Source organism: Myotis myotis, unplaced genomic scaffold, assembly GCF_014108235.1.
Source record: "Myotis myotis isolate mMyoMyo1 unplaced genomic scaffold, mMyoMyo1.p scaffold_m19_p_6, whole genome shotgun sequence".
NCBI classification, from domain to species: domain Eukaryota; kingdom Metazoa; phylum Chordata; class Mammalia; order Chiroptera; family Vespertilionidae; genus Myotis; species Myotis myotis.
In genome coordinates, this window is record NW_023416368.1 from 57,895,654 (window position 1) to 57,918,839 (window position 23,186).

At 40.8% G+C, this 23,186-nt stretch overlaps 1 protein-coding gene and 1 pseudogene across 6 annotated transcripts in view; both read left to right on the forward strand.

Moving 5' to 3' along the window:
• ARFIP1 (ADP ribosylation factor interacting protein 1) overlaps window positions 1-23,186 on the forward strand; it is an 84,816-nt gene that overhangs the window by 15,893 nt on the left and 45,737 nt on the right. For 5 of the 6 annotated variants that reach the window (XM_036312211.1, XM_036312209.1, XM_036312207.1 and 2 more), the window contains exon 2: window positions 8,897-8,998. In XM_036312211.1, coding sequence (XP_036168104.1) covers window positions 8,906-8,998 — 93 coding nt within the window. In that variant the 5' untranslated portion in view covers window positions 8,897-8,905. Of the gene's footprint in view, window positions 1-7,053; window positions 7,161-8,896; window positions 8,999-23,186 lie in introns of all 6 variants that reach the window. The other variant, XM_036312206.1, reaches the window with a different exon arrangement.
• Window positions 9,973-10,984, forward strand: LOC118657735 (annotated as a pseudogene).

A 23,186-nucleotide genomic window follows, 5' to 3' on the forward strand; every position in this document is an offset into this window, starting at 1 on the left:
TTAATGTACTATAATATAACATCTTTGCATAGCATATTCAATTTTCCAAGCAATTTCACATTTGATTTTTATAAGAGCTGTATGACATATAGGTGAGGTTAATAATCATCCTATCTAATAAAAGAGAAATATGGTAATTAGCGTACGGCCGCTACCCTTCCCATTGGCTAATCAGGGCGATATGCAAATTAACTGCCAGCCAAGATGGTGGCCGGGAGCCAGGCAGCTGGAAGCGAGCATGAGGCTTGCTTGCTTCAGTGACAGAGGACTCCAATGTTCCCCGCCTGATGCTGCCGGCCTCTGAGCTGCAAATCTAAGCAACTATGTTACAAATATAGAAGCTAAACAAAACCCCAGAAACCTGCTTTAGTCCGCAGGGCTTCAGCCAGCAGGATCGCAACATTGTCTCAAATACAGAAGGTAAACAAAGGCCAGAAACCTGCTTTCAGCAGCGGAGGCCTAAGAGCTGGAGCCAGAGCTAAAGCTGGCCCAGAATAAAAAAAAAAAGAAAAAAAGGAGCGGTTGGGAGCTTCAGTCACCCGCCAGCCTGAAAACAGCCCTCAGCCCCTCACCCAGACTGGCCAGGCACCCCAGTGGGGACCCCCACCCTGAAGGGTGTGTGACCAGCTGCAAACAGCCATCATCCCCTCATCCAGGCTGGCCAGGCACCCCGGTGGGGACCCCCACCCTGATCCAGGACACCCTTCAGCCAGCCCCCACCCATGCACCAGGCCTCTACCCTATATAGTAAAAGGGTAATATGCCTCCCAGCACCGGGATCAGCGGAGCCACGAGGCCTCCCGGCACCGGGATCAGAGTGACGGGGCAGCATCCAAACCCCCTGATCGCCCTGCGGCTCTGTGTGTGACAGGGGGTGGGGCCACAACCTCCCTATCCGCCCTGCTCTGTTCGTGACAGGGGAAGGCGCCCCAACCCCCTGATCAGCCCTGCTCTGTGCCTGATAGGGGGGAGCTACCCAACCCCCTGATCGCCCTGTGGCTCAGTGTGTGACAGGGTGTGGCGCCCCACCCCCTGATTGGCCCTGATCTGTGTGTGACAGGGTGCGGCGCCCTAACCCCCCCTCCCCCCACGGGCCCTGCTCTGTGTATGACGGGGTAGAGCCATAACCTCCCCATTGGCCCTGCCCTGAGTGTGACAGTGGCGGCGCCCCAACCCCCTGATCGGCCCTGCTCTGTGGGAGATAGAGGGCGGCGCCCCAACCCCCTGATCCGCCCTGCTCTGTGTGTGACAGGGGGCAGTGCCCCAACTCCCCTATCGGCCCTACTCTGTGAGTGACGGGGGGAGCTCCTCAACCCCCTGATGGGCCCTGCTCTGTGCGTGACAGGGGGGAGCTCCCCAACCCCCTGATGGGCCTTGCTCTGTGCGTGACAGGGTACGGAGCCCTAACCCCCCTGATGGGCCCTGCTCTGTGTGTGACAGGAGGCAGCGCCCCAACCCCCTGATTGGCCCTGCTCTGTGCGTGACAGGGGGTGGCGCCACAACCTGCCCATCGACCCTGCCTTGAGTGTGACAGGGGGCGGTGCCCCAACCCCCCAATCGGCCCTACCCTGAGCGTGACTGAGGGTGGCATCGCAACCTCCCAATCCTCCCTGCTCTGTGAATGACGGGGCGGCACCCCAACTCCCCAATCGGCCCTGTTCTGAGCCTGACCAGGGTCTGCACCTAGGGATTGGGCCTGCCCTCTGCCACCTGGGAGCAGGCCTAAGTCAGCAGGGCGTTATCTCCTGAGGGGTCCCAGACTGCGAGAGGGCACAGGCCCAGCTGAGGGACCCACCCTCCCCCCTCCCCCCGAGTGCACAAATTTTTGTGCACCGGGCCTCTAGTCCTATATAATAAAAGCCTAATATGCTAAGTGTCCAGTCGTCCATTCAACCAATCAAAGCATAATATGAAATGATATGCTAAGGCTGCTCATCCACTCACTATGATGTGCACTGACCACCAGGGGGCAGACAGCCGACTGGTAGGTTAGCTTGCTGCTGGGGTCCGGCTGATCAGGACTGAGCGAGACGGGCCGGACATGCCCTGGAGCTCTCCCACAGGCCCTCCTCAGCTGGCCAACCTCCTGTGTCTCTCCCTGGCCCTGATCATGTACCGGTGGAATCCCTCGGCCTGGCCTTCTCCCTCTCGCAATCCGGGAACCCTCGGGGGATGTCGGAGAGCTGGTTTCGGCCCGACGGTGGAATGACCAGTTGCTATGACATGCACTGACCACTGGGGACAGACGCTCAACGCAGGAGCTGCCCCCTGGTGGTCAGTATGCCGTTCAGCCAGAAGCCGGGCTCATGGCTGGCAAGCGCAGCGACGGTGGTGGGAGCCTCACCCACCTCTGTGGCAGTGCTAAGGATGTCTGACTGATGGCTTAGGCCCGCAGGGAGCGGGCCTAAGGGAGCAGGCCTAAGCCGTCAGTCAGACATCCCCCGAAGGCTCCTGGTCTGTGAGAGGGCGCAGGCCAGGCTAAGGGATCCCTCTGGTATTTTATAAATGAGGCTATTAACTTAGGGAGGTAAAGTGACTTATAGAAAGGGGCAGAACTGGACCTTAAATTCTTGTCTCCTGTTACCTTGCTTAGTTCTCAGGGTCCATGTAGTAGGCTTGTTCACCTAATACTTTTGAACCATATTGAATTAACACTTTGTAATAAATACATTAACCATTTTTTAAAGAAGGCCATATTTTACCAATACAGAAGGCAATTTCAAAGACTATTTGAATTATGAGTTCCATAGAATTGCTTTTTCTTTTTGTAGGCAAAGAAAAATCTCAATAATTTTGTCTGACACAGAAGGCATTTGTGCTTTTTGGTATTGGAACAAACAATATATGGCCTCTGTTAACATGCATAATCAGCCCACTAAGCACTGCGACTTTCATTGTCTGAACTGTAACAATTAGAGTTGAGTATTTGGGGCTTATTTTCTTCTTTTACGTTGTTTGCTTTCTGCATTGTTTTTGTTTTGTTTTTTTCTAGAATTGACTGAAATTAAGAATTTAGTCCTTTAGATTAGAAGAAAATATAACCTTTATTTGATAGCAGAACAAAGTACCAGTTGAATATATGCAGCCAGTGGACTGAGCACCAGAAACACTTTTTAATGAAGTTTCAAATAACTTTTTTTAAATGGTAGATTTAAGAAACAATTGGAAAAACTTTAAGTTTATTATTATAATACCACTTTATTTTTGCTGGCTCAGTAGTAAATTAAAGAACAATGTTAAATGTGTGTTTTAGAAGATACAAAGCCCTGTACAATTCCAGATGTCTAATTAAGACTAAGACATATTTCTTTCCATCCTTTCTAGAAAGTTTCTACCTTGTTTCTGAGCATTTTCTAAATTGGGATTTACCATTAATATTTTCAAATGCCATATCTTGCATTATTAAGATAGATATTTTTAGTATTTGGGTCAAAATTGTTAATGTTACATTTTATTTTCCATGGAGTGTTCACCAACAAATGCCGACTGTCAAATGTAAAGCCTTTCAAAATGTGTCAGGTGTATTTTCAGGATTTGAAAAACAAGTAGTGCCAGAAAAAATTACTTGACCTTTTTTCTTTTAGCCTAGGTCTTGGGCACCTACAGAAAAGGCTGTAGCCTAGGCGTTGAATTGACAGGGAGAGAAGAGTCACTGTGCGTTCTGAGGGTGAAGATGAAGTTAATAGACATTTGGTTGCCTAATTGACCAGTATAGAGAGTGTTAGGGAAGGGTATGGTATGAGAAGCAGCTGGAGAAGTAGGTAGGGGTCAGATTGTAAGCAGTTTATAAGCCATGTGGAAGCTATTACGGTATGGAGAATGTTGCACGATTATCAGTATTTTGGGCTTTTATGTAATAAGACACAGGCTCTGCCTTTCCCTAGCCTCATCTTGTAGAGACTTTCCCCAACACTGGAAGAGGGCTGTGACTGGGCAGCCATAAAAATAAGGTAGATGTAATACTTGGCTAAAGCCTGACTTGGCAAACCAAAATGAGGCAGTTCTCTTTTGCTGTTTTAAAAGATCTAGGATGAGAGCCACTGGATCTGAGGAACAGAGGGATTTTGTTAATGCTCTGCTGTTTTTTAGATACTCTCTTAGAGACAAGTACTTGTGATTTTCAGACTTGAATCAAACAGGGAAGAGGTCTGTAAGTGACACTTGGGACTGCAGTAATTTTCATAGTGAGAGGGTATTGGTCTCATTTATTTTTGTCATGGAGATATATTTTGGGAAATGACAAACTTTGTTTGCTACTGAATTATAGAGCTGCAAGCTAGTCCCTCCTGGTATCTTATCAGGGTCATATGCCTCCCCCCATCAGACTAGTGTGGTCTCTGTGGGTGGATTTGGGGCTTGCAGAAAAAATAGATCCTCTATCTTTAAAGATTATAGAATAGAACTTTACCCTTAAAAAACATCAACAGATTGTTGAGGTAAAATTTACATATGATACACTCTGATGAGTTTTGACAAATGCATAAACTTGGGAAACCATAATCACAGTCAAGATACGGAAGTTTTCATTATCCTAAAGTTTCCTGTACTCTTTACAGTTAATCCTCCCCTACCTAACCCCTTTCCCCAGGCAATAGCTGATCTGTCATGCTAGATTAGTTTTATATGTTCTAGAGTTCTATATAAATAAAATGATATAGTATGTATTACTTTGTGTCTGACTTTTTTAGCTCAGCATAATGTTTTGAGATTAAGCAACAGTTATTGCATATATCAGTAATTCATTACTTTTTACAGCTGAGGAATATCCCGTTATATGTATATTACACAATTTGTTTATCCGTTAACCTATTGGTGGACATATTTTATTTTATTTTTATTTTTGGGCTCTTAGGAGTAAAGCTGCTATGAATACATATATACAAGTGTAATCAGGACATTTGTTTTAATTTCTCTGGTGAATGCTTAGGTGTAGAATGGCTGAGTCATATTGACTTTTATGAGAAACTGCTAAGCAGTTCTCCAAAATGAAGTACTTTTTAATATTCTCTCTAGCAGTGTATGCAAGTTCCCAATTACTCTTTACCAACACTTAGTATTGTCAGCCTTTTTAAACTTTAGCTATTGTAGTGGGTATATATACAGGGTGTCCCCAAAATATGTATACACACTTTAACAGCTGATAGCTCAATTGATGTTTCTTTCTTTTTAGATTTGACCCATTGGAATTAATAGTTATTCAAAGTGTGTATACATTTTTTTGGAGACACCCTGTAGTTGTACCTTATTGTGGTTTTAAATTGCATTTCCTTGATGATTAGTGATGTGAGTATCTTTTCATGTATTAACTTGCCATTCATGTGTGTGTGTGTGTGTGTGTGTGTGAAGTGCTTGTTAAATTTTTGGCCATAAAAATGTTTTCTTATTATTTACACTAGGGGCCCAGTGCACAAAATCATGCACCTTGAAAGGAACTGTGGGCCGCGAGGCTGTGGTGGGCACAGGGGCGGGTCTTGGCCCATCCTCCACAGCCCCCTCGGCCCCTCCTGCCGCGGTCCCTGGTCCCCTCTCTGCCAGCAGCCCCACTCCCACCACTCCCACATGCTGACAGCACTGGCCCTGCTCGCACCTGCTGATGGCGTGGAGCGATTGGGGCTGGGCACTGGCAGTGGGTGCAAGCAGGGCTGGCGCCAGCAGCAGGTGCAAGTGCTGGGCGGGAGCAAAGAATTTTCAGTAACCACCAGAGGCTTGCCCCAATGACAGCGACCAACCTGCACCCTGCCTTGGTCTGGCACCCCCCGGCTCACTTGCTCCACCATCCCGCTGCGGCCAACTCTCACCATGTTCTGCACTCTGCCTGCTGCCTACACCTGCCATGTTCCATGCACGCCTCCTGGTGGTCAGTGCATGTCATAGCGACCAGTTGTTCGGTTGTTCTGCCGTTCGGTCTATTTGCACATTAGGGTTTTATATAGAGAGATATTTGGAACACCAGCCATTTGTCAGATACATTCATATTTTACATCTATTTTCTCCCAGTTTGTGGTTTGCTTTTTCATTTTTTCCCCTCTTTTTTTGTTAATCCCTCCAGGATACCTTTTCCATTGATTTTCAGACAGAGGGGAAGGTGGGGGAAGACAGTGAGAGAGACACATCTCGAACTTTTATTCTATCTTAGAATTTTTATAACTCTGCTTACATTGCCCATCTCTTCATGTATGCTGTCTCTTTTATCCATTACAGCCCTTACTATATTAATCATCATTATTTTAAATTTCTGGTCTGATAATTTCAACATCCTTGCCATGTCTGGCTGTGATGCTTGCTTTGTTGTCTTCAAATTGTGTCTGTTTTATTTTATTTTTTTGCCTTTGGAGGACCTGGTAATTCTTTCTTGTTAGCCAGACATGATACATTGAGTAAAAGGAACTGCTATTAATAGGCCTTTAACAATGTATTGATAAGGTGTAGGAGGAGGGACGCATTCTCTAGTTCTATGCTTAGGTCTCAGTCTTTAGCAAACCTGTGCCTCTGGACTGGGAACTTCACAATTGTTTCTCATTTTTCTCTACCCCCTCTTAGGTGTGTCAAGATGGTCAGAGTGGGCTGGATTTAGGTATTTTCCTTCTTCAGATCAGTTAGGCACTGATTGTATCCAAGAAGGTTAGGTTCTGATTTCTCCTGGGGTAGGCCTTGTTAAGAACAGAGTGCTCTGGCCCTGACCGGTTTGGCTTAGTGGATAGAGCGTCGTCCTGCGGACTGAAAGGTCCCAGGTTCTATTCCAGTCAGGGGCATGTACCTTGGTTGTGGGCATATCCCCAGTGGGGGGTGTGCAGGAGGCTGCTGATGGATGTTTCTCTCTCATCGATGTTTCTAACTCTATCCCTCTCCCTTCCTCTCTGTGAAAAATCAATAAAATATATTTTTTAAAAAAAAGAACAGAGTGCTCTGGTGTATTTCAAAAAAACAGTTCCATTTCTCTTCCCCTCACTGGAAGGATGAGGGGTTTTTTTCTCCAGTATTTACTATGCTAACCTGGTCCAGCTCCTGGAGGTAAAACTCACAATATTGTGGGCCATTCCTTATTCTCTCTAGAGTTTGTAACGCTCAGAATCGTCCATACCTGAACCTCCAGCAATTCATCAGGTTTCCCTACCCGAGCTAGTTGCTGAGGCCTTTTACACTGGCGAGTCTTCGCTCTGGTAAGCACGACTCCCTGTATTTGCCTGTCTCTCCAATTGTGAGGCAGCAGTTTGCCCCTGTATTCTCCCCTCGCTTATGTATCCAAGAAGAGTTGTTGACTTTTCAGTCTGTTCAGCTTCTTACTTGTTGTTAAGATGAAGTGGCAACTTCTAAGCTCCTTACATTCAGAAATGGAAACTAGAAGTCCACCCTCAAAGTCAAGACTTAGTGTTTCCCCACCCCAAGATAACCATGCTTCTGCCTACAGTCATCATAACTCATTAGTTTATTTTTGAATCAAATCATATAGTATGTACTCATTGAGTCTGGCTTCATTTGCTCAACATTATGTCTGTGAGATATATATGAATAAGCCTTTTTATATTTATTAGAAGTAGAGAGTAGAGCACAAAACTATTTGCATTAACACTTGCTTTTAATAGAATAACAGCTTATAAATATCCCCTTAATTAATGTTCTTGGCAGTAGGTTCAGGCCTATAGATTAAACACACACACACACACACACACACACACACACACACACACTCTTATTTTAGTTGTTTGATTTAATTTTGGTAATTCTATGCATACGATATCAGGAGTAGCAGGTAGATTCAGGTCTGAGCATTAGAACACATATTGTTAGATATTGATTCTGTTGCTGACATATATCTCTCTATTAAGGCCTTTCTTCTAGTGGGCACCATTGTTAAATGTGTGTGAAGAGAGAGAGGCACCTGTTCTCTGTGAAAAGTGTAACTGTTAGCTTATTTACTTTGAAGTTTTTTTTATTTTTAAAATAAGAGAAAATATATTATTTTTAAGATTCTTCACAGATATGAAATTTTCATTTTAGCTTGTAGCCAAACGTTTCCTTAAATCACATATGATTGGAGCAAGAAAAATTTTTACCAACCATAATTGATGTTCTGTTATTGATTAACCATATTTAGTTTCTGAAAGAAATTTACATTTTCTGTGGTTACAAAATAAAGGGATGTATTTTTAAACATTATTTGACTTTTAGGGCAGTAAAGTCAGAGTATAAAAATTTATTCTTCTAGTATAGAAGTTTCAAAAATTTTGTTATATCAGGGGAACACTTTATATAAAAGCTGGCATAGAAACCCATTTTATACAATCGGAAAAGTATAGCTGCTTTAGTTTAATTAAAAATCAAGCTTGTTTTTCTCTGTAATATTTTTTCCAGTTATAAGCGATAGTCTATCATAACACTATTTATAAGGCAAAGATATTGCCCCCTGGCACTTGTAACAAGTAACTTGTGGGGAGTTTTTGTTGTTGTTGTTTTAAATATATTTTTATTGATTTCAGAGAGGAATGGAGTGGAAAAGAGAAACATTAGTGATGAGAGAGAATCATTGATCAGCTGCCTCCTACATGCCCCCTGTTGGGGATCAAGCCCACAGCCCGGGCATGTGCCTTTGATTGGAATCGAACACAGGACCCTTTAGTCCGCAGGCCAATGCTCTATCCACTGAGCCAAACCAGCTAGGGCTAGTAACTTGTGTTTTTAATATAAAAATTTAAGTTGAGTTCAGTTTTAAAAGCCACATGCATTTTTATCATATTAATATCATGTTTACTATGTAAGTATTAGGTAAATTATAAATTAATTTTTTTAATGCTAGCTTTTAAGTCCCTTAAACATGAATATAGTCTTTTGAATTTTGCCCTTTATAATTTGGTGTTATTTATGACTTTTTTTTTTTTTTTTTGCCTCCTTTTTGTAGGAGTCTACCATGGCTCAAGAGTCTCCCAGAAATTCAGCAGCAGAAATTGCGGTGACTAGTAATGGAGAAGTTGATGACTCACATGAACATGGCTTTAATAAGGTAAAAACACTTTTCTTTTTCTTAATATAAAGAATCATGATGAGCCCTTAAATGTTGAGACAAAAGTAATAGTGTTTAACATAGGAATATTTTCTTAGATTGACCAAAATGCCAGGAATCTAATTTATCATGTACGGATGACTAGGTATGTCATAATAGTGATTTGTCAAGATTAAGCCTCAGGCCAGTAAGCATTTAGGCTTTGATGTTATCAATAATTTTATTGATAACAGCATAAGAGTGTGTCTGACACTTTTGGCATATCCTATATCAGGGGTGGGCAACCTTTTTGTGAGTGCGTGCCAAAACCAGCAAAATCTCTGACTCAAAATTCTTCTGCGTGCCAACCCTAATTTTTTGAGAACATGTTATGCCTACTTGATATCTCTTAAGGTGTACGTATGTGAAGAACCTTGAAGAAATAATAAAATTCATTGGCGCAACAAAAACACAGTATATGATGATGAAAAATACATTTATTTTTTAATGTATACATGTACACTGATAGTCCAACAGAAAACTTTATGGCTCCGTTTGATATTATCAGTGGGACTTTTACTGCTGCATCAGTGATGACAGAGATTTTACATCAGGTTTATGTTTCGTGACCTTCAGAGATATGCACAAGCTACTACTTTCATCCGTCAGGCTACTCCAATTACGAGACTTAACAAAATTCATCACTGAGAACAAAGATTCACAAGCATATGTGGATGAAACCAAAACACTGGTCGGATCTAGGAAGGCAGGGAGAGTTAAGGCAGAGGCATAGAAATTGCTCTTCCCCTCTCTCGTCAATCCATGTCTATGGTCTTTAAGATAACTTGTTATGTAAAATTATTTATCTATCTAAGATGCACCTACACTGAATTTATCTGAAAAATAAAAAAGTCGATATTAAGAAAAAATATTGTAGCTCTCGCCAGGCGTCCTCGTGGGAGTGACATCGTCTTTAAGCCCTGCGTGGCAATCCCTGACACACCGCCGTGATGCCCAGGGAAGACAGGGCGACTGGAAGTCCAACTACTTCCTTAAGATCATCCAACTTCCGGATGATTATCCAAAATGCTTCATTGTGGAGCAGACAGTGTGGGCTCCAGGCAGATGCAGCAGATCCGCATGTCCCTCCGCGGGAGGCTGGGGTGCTGATGGGCAAGAACACCATGAGGCGCCAGGCCATCCGAGGACACCTGGAAAACAGCCCAGCTCTGGAGAAACTGCTGCCTCAGATCCGGGGGAATGTGGGCTTTGTGTTCACCAAGGAGGACCTCACTGAGATCCGGGACATGCTGCTGGCCAATAAGGTGCCAGCTGCTGCCCGTGCTGGTGCCATTGCCCCGTGTGAAGTCACTGTGCCAGCCCAGAACACTGGTCTGGGGCCAGAGAAGACCTCCTCCTTCCAGGCTCTAGGCATCACCACTAAAATCTCCAGGGGCACCATTGAAATCCTGAGGGATGAACAGCTGATTAAGACTGGAGACAAAGTGGGAGCCAGTGAAGCCACACTGCTGAACATGCTCAACATCTCCCCCTTCTCCTCTGGGCTGACCATCCAGCAGGTGTTTGACAGTGGCAGCATCTACAACCCGGAAGTGCTTGACATCACAGAGGAAACTGCATTCCCGCTGCCTGGAGGGTGTCCGCAGTGTTGCCAGCGTACGCCTTCACATTGGTTGCCCAACTGTTGCATCAGTACCCCATTCTATTATCAATGGGTATAAGCGAGATCTGGCTTTGTCTGTGGAGACTGATTACACCTTCCCACTTGCTGAAAAGGTCAAGGCCTTCTTGGCTGATCCATCTGCTTTTGTGGCTGCTGCCCCTGTGGCCACTGCTGCTCCTGCTGCTGCTGCAGCCCTAGCCAAGGTTGAAGCAAAGGAAGAGTCGGAGGAGTCAGACGAGGATATGGAATTTGGTCTCTTTGATTAATTACCAAAAAGCAACCAGCTCAGCCAACTCTATTTGAGAAACAAGGAAATAAAGCTTCTCTTAAAAAAAAAATTGTAAATGGAAGATTATAAGAGAGGGTTTTGCATGCCAGCAAAAGTTACTGGCGTGCCATGTTTGGCACGCGTGCCAGGAATTGCCCACCCCTGTCCTATATAATAAAACCCTAATATGCAAATCGACTGAACTGTGGAATGACCGGTTGCTATGACACACACTGACTACCGGGGGGCAGACACTCAATGCAGGAGCTGCCCCCGACTGGGAGGTGACTGGCGGTGGCAGCGTCCTAGATTGGGAGAGGATGCAGGCCCGTCTGAGGATCAGCCCCCTTTCCCTGCCCTTTGGGGCACAAATTTCGTGCGCCGGGCCTGTAGTAACTTTATAAAACTACTTAATTTTGTTTGCTATAAGAAAAAATATTAACGTTAGGTTATCCTTTTAAACATTGGCACTGTCTGATCTCTTTTTTATGTGTCCTTAGTACATAATTCCTAAGTAGACTTTGCTGTTCACTTTTCTAAAGTTAACTTTCAAAAAACATGCTTGACTCAGTGAAAAATGAAATTAGGGGTGCTTTAAATTTTAATCTGCCTTTCATTTGAAATTGAAATGTAATGCATTTTAATGGCAACACCATGGGTTTGCAGATGATCTGGGATTAAATGTCAGTTATGCAATTTCTAGTGTTGAAACCTTGGGCAGGTATTTATTTAATCTCCTCATTTTTGCTTTCTAATCAGAATCTTACTTTCGTAGGGATATTAACATTAAATGGGATAAAGTAAGTAATATGTTGAATATAGTCCTAGAAATGATAGTGATGGCTACTATTTCTGGAGCTATTTTCATTAAATACCCCTTTTTATGTTATTTGGTACATGTGTACAACTTTAAATAACTTGTAAAATATAGTTTTCATATTCTTGAAAATGATAATTATATTATCATTTTACAGTTTAAATGGAGCTCTCTTTATTTCATATGTTTAAGAATAAAATACTTTAACAGGTGATATTTTAGATCAGAATTTCTCAATCTCAGCACTATCAGCATTTTGGACCAGATCAATTTCCTTGTTGTGGCCTGTGCATGTAGGATCCCTGTTCTTTTCCTACAAATACCAGTAGCACCCTCCAGTTGTGACAAGCAAAATGTCTCCGAACATTGCCAATGTCCCAGGAGTGGGGAAAAACTTGCCTCTGTATGAGTTCTTTGCTTATGAAGTCAAAGCTGGTTAACTTACTGCTTTATAAGTTTACTCATTTGTTCATGTCAAGTTCTTTTTTTGGAGATTCCCCTGCAGTGCTATTTCACTTTCTACTGAGAGGTAAGAGAAAAAAGGAGATGTCCTGAAGGTCTTCCCTACTTGGATATAATTTTAAAACTGGGAAAGGCTCCTTAGAAGCAACAATGCACTTCAACCAGCACTTCACCTCCCTAAAAGAAATCCAACATCATAAAACTTGTTTCCATTTTTACCTGCTCTTATGAAAAATACTTGCATGATGAGAATTTCTTACATATTTAATATGCTTTAAATAGTATAAAAATTGGCCGTGTGATCCCTTTTACCATGAGTAAAAGATAGTATTTTAAAAGCAGCTTTTGACTATGTTGAATAAATTACACTCAGGATCTATTAGGCATATACAGGGTTGGGGGGAAAGTAACTTTACAGTTGTTTGTATGGAAAATAATGCGATAATAATATTAAGTAATAATATTATAAATAAACTCTAGCCCGGCCACTATGGCCCAGTGGTTGAGTAAACCAGGAGGTCATGATGCGATTCCCGGTAGGGGTTGTGCAGGAGGCAGCTGATCAGTGATTCTCTCTGATCAGAGACAGATGTTTGTGTCTCTCCCTCTCCCTTCCTTTCTGAAATCAATCAATATATATATATTGAATAAGCTCTGTTTTGCATACTCAAAACTGTAAACCAACTTGTGCCCCACCCTGTATTTCCTACATTTTGGCACACTTTCCCTTTAGTATTTTCTGATCAATAAAAGGGAAATTGCATTTAATCTCATCCACATTTCTATTTTAATAAAAGTTTATGAAAATGTTAAAGTGTATTTATTACCAGTAAACCATATTTTATGGGCCAAGAAAGATCTCATGTAAAACTGGATCATGACCACTTTTCTGCGGTATTTTACTTATATACATCTTCCTTTTATACATATTTGCTGTCTAAAATTATATAATGGCTTTTATTTAATGGATACTGCATAATGCACTTTAAAAAATACAATCTTGTATAAAATGAAGTCGTTTATTAAGTTGTCATAACTTAGCTGGCCTGTTGGTGTCACTGTGGCACAGGCAGTGAAATTACAAATTTTTTTTTTTTGTCTCATCTTTCATTTTTCATTTGATTTCCCTTTTTAGTCTGATCTAAGAGATGCTCTGGTTAGAGTCTTCACATTCACATGGAGATTTTAATGTATGAACCTGTCATAGGGATTCTCTGGCAGCACTTTAACATCTGTTAATGTTTTGAGGTTTATTACTCTTTTATTAAGATGGGAGGCATAGGATAATGATCTTAATATTATCGCAGTTTATTTGGAGCAAAAATATTTTTGCTTTTTAATAAAAGGTAATTTGTATTTTTTGGAGATTAGAAAAGTTCATCTCTAAGAGTACAAATTACTCTTTGACTTGTAACTGCGTATTATAATTTATTGTTATACTACTGGCCACAATATTAGATTAGAAATGTGCAATTTGTTGCATGAAATAAAGAGAAGCAAATATTAGCTTCATATGGTAAAATTTCTTGTAAATTAAGTTATATTTGGCAGATTTAGAGAAATTACCTTAATAGGCATAGCTAAAAGGAAACTTCTTGTGGTTGGCCCAAAACTAAAATCCACAATTTAGGTTTTTTCACCTATGGACTTTTTCCTCTAGAAAAAATTTTCATATACATAGGATACCAAGTTTTATATTCAATTTTAGGGAGTTTAGCACCCCCCTAAACCCTATCTTTGGATCCTTAGGTTCCCTGAGTCTTAAAAACTCCTGGTCTGCAAGTTTTGAGTTAAATCACAGGATATTAGTTAAGTGGGAGTACCTTTGAGATCCCCAAGTCTCACTACTTTTCCCAAGAGATTGGAATCACCTTTAGGGCAGAGATAGTGTGTAGCACACAACACTGTTCTGGTTAACAGTAGTTGCTCGATAAAGGAATTAATTCCAGTATAAGGACTTAAATTTTAACATGTTTTCTACTTCAGTCATCCTACCCTAGAGTTTGAATAGCAGGTAATGAGTATGTCTTCGTAATATATAGTTTTTACCAAATGTGTATCTTGGGCCCTTAAGAGGTATGGCAGATGGTTTGCAAATGTTTTTATTGTTTAAACCATGCAAACCTAGATTCATTTTAAATATTTACTTTTCCAGTATAAAATATATTCTTACTACTTTTACCAAAAATAAGTTTTAAAATGTGTTATTATATACACATCTATTAAATTAATTCTGGATTGGGATCACTGTTAAAAATTATGAATAAATATACTTTTTAATGAAAGGCTGAAGTCTTATCTATCTTCATTATAATCCATAGTTTGTGCCTTTATTTATATACAAATGCTGTCATGAGTAAGTTTTTTATCTCTAGCAGGAACTTTTTGAATGTAGATACATACAAATTTTCCCAGTGATAGTCTTTGAATGCATTCAGCAGCATTAGACTTAAGACTCCAGTGGTGTTGCTTCCTGACTGATGACATGGTCCAAAGAGTGGCCATGGGAGTTCCAGTTGACTGAGTAGATAGGGCCTGAAAGGTGAGAGACATTAGGGATGAAGAGGTTAATGAAATATGAGACTAAAGTGTAGTTTGAGTTGTACTGTATTAGTCTAGCATATCTTTTATCTGCCCTCAATTTTTGTTGGCTCTTTGTTCACAAATTACCAAACCTGAATCAAACTACCAACTTTAGGTTTTCTGTAAGTATACGGAGGGGGTGAAAATCATACACTTTTACAGATTGTTATTACTACAACCAGTCATTCTGCATCAACATAGGTAGGCAGGCTCATGCACTTGACATTTTTTGTTTTAAATATTTTATAATTTGTATTTAAAAAATAAAGCAACAAACTATATACCATGCCATTAGTAGACTATGTTTTTGATGAGCTATGAAAATTCAGTAGAGACACCTTATAATCAGTTTGGAAGGAATTACAAACTGAACATAAAGAATCATTCCCTGAAAGTGTGCCCAATAACATGCAAAGGGTTCAGAACACTATGAGGAGGTTAAGGGTGTTGCAGTTCGTTTACAGTAGAATTGGGGATGTGGAGGTCTGTTTGAATAATAGCTTTGCTTCTGGCAGATATTCCTTATAGGCAGCTAACCATTAAAACAGCAGAGGGAAATTTTAAATTATCAAAATTCACAGAACATTTAACATAGTTTTTTAATTTTTTTCTTTAACAGTTATATTATGTAAATGCTTTGGAAGGTTTTACCCATTTTGAAGAATGAGATGGGATGTTTAAATTGAGAAAATTACTTAGTAAATGAAGTATTAGTTTTATATCTGCTAGATGTTAGAAATAATAAAGGGAAACAAGGTTGATACGCAACCTTGGTTGGTCTTAGTGAGTGTACAGCCAACAGGGAAAGAGGATGCAGACAAATTAATTTTACCATGTGAAGTGATATGCTAGGCCAGGTATATCATGGTCTGGGAACTGGTCGGAGGAATATGGAAAGATCATCTGAGGAATTGCTATCCAAGCTGAATCTGAAGGATGAGCTAGCTAGATGAAGAGAGTGAAGATGTTCCCCCTTTAGAGGCAACTCTAAAGCCCTGAAAAAGGTGTAAGACCATAACATTAAAAATTCACTGTTGTTCAAGTGGAGAATGTGGGGGCAGATGTGTAAGAAATGAGGCAGGCAGAGAGGCAAGTAGGGACCAGATCCTGAAAAACCTTAAAACTATGTTGAGGAGTATGGACTTTTATCTAAAAGGTAAATGGAGAACAGCCCTAAATGACATAAAAATGGAAGTGTCTCAGTCTGATTTGCTTTGTAGAAGTTGTCTTGGCCTACAGTTTTGAAGAGTGAATTTCAGGAGTGACACGTCTAGAAACAAGGGAGACAATTAAATAGATAGTTTGGACACCAAGGGAGGAAGGGAAGCAAGACTTGGGACTTTTCTCTTGTAGAGAAACTAGAACCATTAAAGAGCACCAAGCCATTTTTAAAGATGTAGATAGGAGGAAAATTGGGAGAATATAGTGTAAAGAAACTAAGGGAGAAGAGAGTTCTGTAATTTATAGAACTTATTGGAGAATTCTTACAGATTGTTGGTAGTTAGAGTATATGTTTTGAGAGTCACTCCTTTATTCAAGATTTCTCCTCACCCCAAGTAATTAATAAATCTGTAATTCTGCTTACCTCTTGTAGTGTTGTGTACCTTCTTAAGGATGTGTATTTTAAAGCAAATTTGCTGAACATTTTGTGTTCTTTATGTGTTGGTCTTGTACTAAATTTAGTTCAAAAGCAGATTACCTGCTAAATTATAAGTTCTAAACTTAAACATTTTTAATCTCATTCTTGTCTTACCTCAGTTAAAATATGCAAAACGGAGGCAAATTATTTTGGTTTGAAATGAGCATCCCTTACAGTTTTATGGAAGATGTTATTACAAGTGTCATTTTGTATCTTTTGAAAAGGATTTAAAGTATACATGAAACTTTATTGTCCAAAGCATGTTATTTTATTTTAGCTTAATTATTTGAAAATTTATTTTTAAAAACTATTAAATACTGTAGCACTGTCCTCATAGCTTGAATAGAAAGTTAACTTCAGGTTTATTCCACTTTATTGTACAGTAATTAAGCACAGCTTTGCAAAGTCTTAAACTTTGAGTTGAATGTCAGTGACATAAAAATGCAAATAAGGGATTTTATGTTGTGGGTTATGAATGGGCTCATTGTCTCTCAAATGTACTCCGGAAACTATAGGAGTGAATACAGTAGCGGATACTTAAAATGTTACTAAGCTAGGCACAGCCTTATAACTGAGATACTTTTTTTTAGAAAATGGGAAGGTTAATATAAAGACACATTTTAAGTTCTTGTGAAGTATGAGGTTAAATTATATTACTTAAAGAATATATATTTTATAAAAAAAACCCAGTCAACAAGCTTATGAAATGCTGTAATGTCACAAGTCATCTATTCCTCTCACATAATACATATTATTTTGTGTTTCACTTAGCTGCCAGACTACTGTCAAAATGGTAACTCCATTCAGAATGTGAATGGACCCATTTGTTCCTCTTTTGGTTAGAATCCTTCTGTTAGTAACAGTTTAGGCACAGGGAGGCCTAAGTGCTTTTCAGATTTTACATCTGTTTTATATAAAGAACATGGGTTTTTTTTTCTGGAAGCACTTTTGTTTGTTGAATAAAGGGCCCCTGGGAGACTGTTGGGTGAGATGTAATATCCTCAGACAACTAGAAGTTGTTTCTTCTGGAGGCCATGTATGAAAAAATGGAAGGTGTCTCTGTAACTTCTTGAAAACACAGGTGATCAGGGATAGCCATTGTATTTACTGTTCAACCAATTACTAATTCCCCTCTTTCCAACTACTGTTATTATTACACTAGGGGCCCGGTGCACGAAATTCGTGCACTGGGTGTGTGTGTGTGGGGGGGAGAGTGTCCCTCAGCCCAGCCTGCCCCCTCTCACATACTGGGAGCCCTCAGGCGTTGACCCCCATCACCCTCCGATTGCCTGATCAGCCCCTTGCCCAGGCCTGATGCCTCCGCCAGAGGTGTCAGGCTTGGACAGGGGACCCCCATCTCCCCCCGATCACTGGCTCTGGCCCCCGCCCAGGCCTGAGGCCTCTGGCCCAGGAATCATGCCTGGGCAGGGGACCCCCATCTCCCTCTGATCCCTTGCTCCACCCCCCGCCCAAGCCTGATGCCTCTGACCCAGGCTTCAGGCCTGGGCAAGGGGACCATCATATCCCCCCAATCCCAGGCTCCGCCCCCCACCCAGGCCTGATGCCTCGGCCAGAGGAGTTGACCCTCATCACCCTCCGATCACCAATCACCGGATCGGCCCCTTGACCAGGCCTGAGGCCTCCGGCAGAGGTGTCAGGCCTGGGCAGGGGACCCCCAGCTCCCCGCGGTTGCAGGCTCTGCCCCTGCGCAGGCCTAACGCCTCTGGCCTAGGCGTCCGGCCCGGGCAGCGGGGACCTGCAGTGGCAGCGGGGGGCGCCGCGATCGTGGGCTTCGCTTTAGGCCCAGGCAAGGGACCCCTAGCTCCCGGGACTGCCAGCTTCGACCGTGCCCAGCTCCCATCGCTGGCTCCACCCCTACTTCCTGCTATCACTGGCCAGGGCGGCAAAGGCGCCTGATTCTCCGATCATGGCTGGGGGCAGGGCAAAGGCGGCCCCAGGGCCGCCTTTGCCCTGCCCCCCAGCTCTTAGCTCCCCCCTGGGTTTCCGATCACTGTCAGTGGCAGGGGGCTTCTTCCTGCTTTCCCTTTCGCCTCCCTGCATTGTGCCTATATATGCAAATTAACCGCCATCTTGTTGGCAGTTAACTGCCAATCTTACTTAATTGGCAGTTAACTGCCAATCTTAGTTGGCAGTTAATTTGCATATAGCCCTGATTAGCCAATGAAAATGGTATCGCCGTACGCCAATTACCATTTTTCTCTTTTATTAGTGTAGATCTCTTTTTTGGAAATTTATACATTTTTGTAATAGGGTAGAGAATTCAAATAAGTATTGTTCTCTCAGGTAAGTTCCAAGAATACAGTAAATACAACTTTTTGGACCTCTGTGCCATTTGTATGTTGTTTTAGTTCTTAACCCAAAATGGATCAAAGATTTAAATGGTAAGTGCTAAAACTATCAAACTCTTAGAAGAAAAACATAGATGTGAATCTTAATGACCTTGTATTAGGCACTTTAGTTTCTTAGATGTGATACCAAAAGCACAAGCAACAACAACAAAATAGATACATTTGACTTTATTAATTTGTGAAACTGTTGGGATCCTAAGAACATCATGAAGAAGGAAGCGAAAGGCAACCCACAGAAATAATGTTTGTAAATCATATATATGATAAAGGATTTGTGTCTTACAAAGTAAAATGATAAATGACCCAACTAAAACTAGGGCCAAAGATTTGAATAGATATCTCCCTGAAGAAGATATACAAATGACCAATAAGCACATGAAAAGATGCTAAACGTCATTAGTCATTAGGGAAATGCAAATCAACACTACACTGAGATGCTACTTCGTAGGATGGCTATAATGAAAAAGATAGATAATAATAAGGATGTGGGGAAATTAGAATGCTCATACATTGCTTTGGGGAATGTAAAATGGTACAGCCATTTTGGAAGATAGACAGTTCCTCAAAAGGTTAAACATAGAATTGCCATATAACTCAGCCAAAAACATGTACACTAAACATGTGGAGCAACATTATTTGTAATAGTCAAAAAGTGGAAACAGTCCAAATGATGATCCATCAGTTGATGAATAGTTAAACAAAATGTGCTATGCCCATACAATGGAATATTATTCAACCATAAAAAGAAATTACCTGCTGCATAGTCGGTGTGGCTCAGTGGTTGAGTACAGACCTATATACAAGGAGGTCACAGTTCAGTTCCCGGTTGGGCACATGCCCGGGTGGCGGGCTCGATCCTCAGTGGGGGACGTGCAGGAGGCAGCTGATCAATGATTATCTCTCATCATTGATGTTTCTCTCTCTCTCTCCCCCTCTCCCTTCCTCTCTGAAAAAATATCAATGAAATAAATATTTTTTTTAAAAAAAAATGAACTGATGTACAGGATGGGTCAAAGGTAGGTTTACAATTGTTCATATGGAAAATAATACAATAATTAATAAATAATCAAACAAGAATAAACACTGTCTATCACATATTCACAACTGTAGACCTACTTTTGCCCCACCCTGTATACTACGATATGAATGAACCTTGAACTCAGTATGCTAGAAGACAGATACTATGTGATTTCATTTATATGACTGTCCAGAATAAGCAAACCCGTAGAAACAGAAAGGAGATTAGTGGTTCTCAGGGGCTGGGGAAAGGTAGGAATGAAACTAGCTTCTACTGGGTGCAGAGTTTCTTTTTGGAGTGATGAAAATGTTCTAAAACTAGTGGTGATGGCTGTACAACTCTAAATAAATTTTATGGCATGAGAATTATATTTCGATGAAGTGAATTCAGAGTACAGTGAATACCTACTTTTCTAACATTCAATTAAGAAATAGAACGTCATTGTTACCTTTTAAGTCATTGTCCTTTCTCCACATAGCCACATGGCTCACTCTCTCACTTCTTTATCCAGCATTCTGCCCCCATTTTACGCCCTCAGACCTTCCCAGAGTGCCCCGCTTAAAGTAGTACCCTCTGCCTATTACTCTGGGTCTCTGTCATCCTGCCTTTAAAAACAACAACACACACACAAAAAAAACCCTTATTGAGTCCTGCTTATTTCCAGAACTTTTTATTACCTAATATATTATTATACAAGTATTTGTTTACTATCAGTCTCCTCCTTCCTCCCCTTCCCCCCCCCCCCCATGTGAGTAATATGGGCAGAGACTTTAGTTTCCTATACGGCTGTGTTTGTAGTGTCCAAAGCAGTGGCTGTCCTGAAGGCGGTACTCATCAAATGTTGGTTCCGTTTGTAAATAAATCCTTGTGTTTCAGAGCTCAGGCAGTACTTCCTTCTTTTCTGGTTAGTTCTCATGGACTTAGTCCCTGTTCTGAAGTCCTCTGATACTTACTGTCTTTAGTTTGGTACTAAGTTCAACTTTTACGTTAATGTTTGTATATCTTGTCTCTCCAGTCAGGCAAGAACTATATCTTTTTTTTTTCTTTTCCCAGAAAGTCTAACATATAGTAAGAGTAAGCAAATACTCATTAAATTAAATTTGAAAATAAATCTATTGCTGTGGCAGCTTCTTAATCTAATGATGTTGAGTCATAAATACTTTAGTTCACTCAACAAATTCATTTATTTATTCAACAAATATTTATTGAACATCTACTAAATCCTGGGCACTATTTAAGGTGCTAAATATATAGCACAAACAAAATGGGCAACCTCCCTGCTCTCATGAAGTTTATAGTATAGTGAGGGGAGAAAAAATAAATATGCACATAATATATTTCTTAGTGATAACTGCTATGAGAAAAATAAAACAGAATAGGGAGTTCCAGTGTGAAATTTATGGGAGTTGCTATTTTATACATTGTTGGAGAGAAGCATCTCTGGCTAAAGAAGCAAGTCCTATGGATATCTGGTAGAGGAGCATTCCGGAAGAAAAATACAGCAGTACAAAGGTCTTGAAATAGAGGTAGGTTTATTGTTTTTGAAGAACAGTGTGGCTGCAAGCCTGAGAGACTAGTAGGAGGTGACCTCAAATCATGTAACCCCTTGAGAACATTTAATGATCTGGGTTTTAAGTCAAGTGAGATTGGGGGCTGTTAGAGCGTTTTTATAGGGGATACCTTTGGTTGATTTGTGAAGTTAGAGCCATGTGTCATGGACAGAAGCAGGCAGACCAGTTGGGAGGCTCTTGGAATAATCCAGGTGAAATATTATACTAGCTTATATTAGAGTGGAATCAGTGGAAGTGGAGAGAGTTTGTTTAATCCTGGATATATTTTGAGAGTAGATCTAATAGCATCTGATGATTGTCTGGATGTGGATATGAGATAAAAAGGAGAGTCAAAGATAAGTCCTAAGATTTTTGGCTAAGCTTTTGGTAAAAGAGATGCCATAAACTAAAAGGAGTGAAAACTATAGGTGGTGTTATTTTGTTTTGTTCTCTTTTTTCTGGGGCGGGGGGGCGGGGAGGGAGGGGGGGAACGGGTAGTGTATAATCAGTCAGTTTGGGACATATAAGTTTGAGATGCCTATTTGAAATCCAAGTGGAAATGTGGTTAGAATATTGGAGTTAAAGAGAGAGGCCCAGTAAGACACATAAGTTTGTAGTTGTCAATGTATAGATGATGTTCAAAGCCAGAAAAATCAATATGATCACCAGAGAAATTAGTATGAGAAAAAGTCCTCAGACTGAACCCTCAGGCACTCTAGGATTTGGAGGTTGGGGAGATGAGGAGTAATAAGTGAAGGAGACAATAGGACATATCAGAGCAAGATCAAGAGTGCCCTGAATTTGGGGAATGCAAGTTTAACAAGGAAAGAACATCACCTGTGTCAGATGCTGTTTGATAAATCACCTAAGACGAGAATTGATCTCATTAGTTATTTAGGTCCACCATACCAAACAAGTAATTGCCCAGGCAAAATTAATAAGCTTCTCAAGAAAAACCCTCTCAACACTTGTTAGTTATGAGAGACTGTATGTGTTAAGTTTTGAATTTGCAAATTGGAAAACTCAAAATGTTCTGACTTTTCAAAGTATAACTGTACATTGTATGTAGTGGGGTAGAATATTAGGAAAGAATTTTAAAGACATTTACCTTTTTAGTGCATCACTAACTTGTCATTATTGTGGAAAACCAATAAGATCTATTAATAGAATCTGATTATGAAAATTAGATAATTCCTCATATTCTAGCCAAAGGAAAGAGAGGACTTTTAATTAGAAATCTATGCCTCTTGGCTCTCTCTCTCTCTCTCTCTCTCTCTCTCTCTCTCTCTCTCTCTCTCTCTCTTCTTCTTCTCTTCTTCTTCTTCTTCTTCTTCTTCTTCTCCTCCTTCCTCTCTCCTCCTCCTCCTCCTCCTCCTCCTCCCCCCCCTCCTCCTCCCCCTCCCCCTCCCCCTCCTTCTCCTTTTTCTTTTCTTCTTCTTTTTTGCTATAAGGCTGATTTTGAATATTGTATTTGTTAGGTTAAGTTCCAATTATAGCTAATTTGCTTAATGTAAATTTAATGAGCAAGAAATTTTCTTTTTTTCACACTGTTTGAAGTCAGAGAAGCCCTGTTTACTGAGCTAATCTTGAAAATTAATATTGCAAGTGGATGATTTGTTTATACTGAGCATTAGCCAGACTCATTATGATTATATTACATATCAGTCAATTTTTAATATTAGATAGGCCTTTTTAGTCATCTTAATTCTGTTCTCTAAAATGATTTTCCTGATATATCAATAAATTAGAAAATTCAAAATTGAATTTTAATACCTTCCTACTACTTAGTTCTAGAATAATGAAAGTAATTTGTATCTCT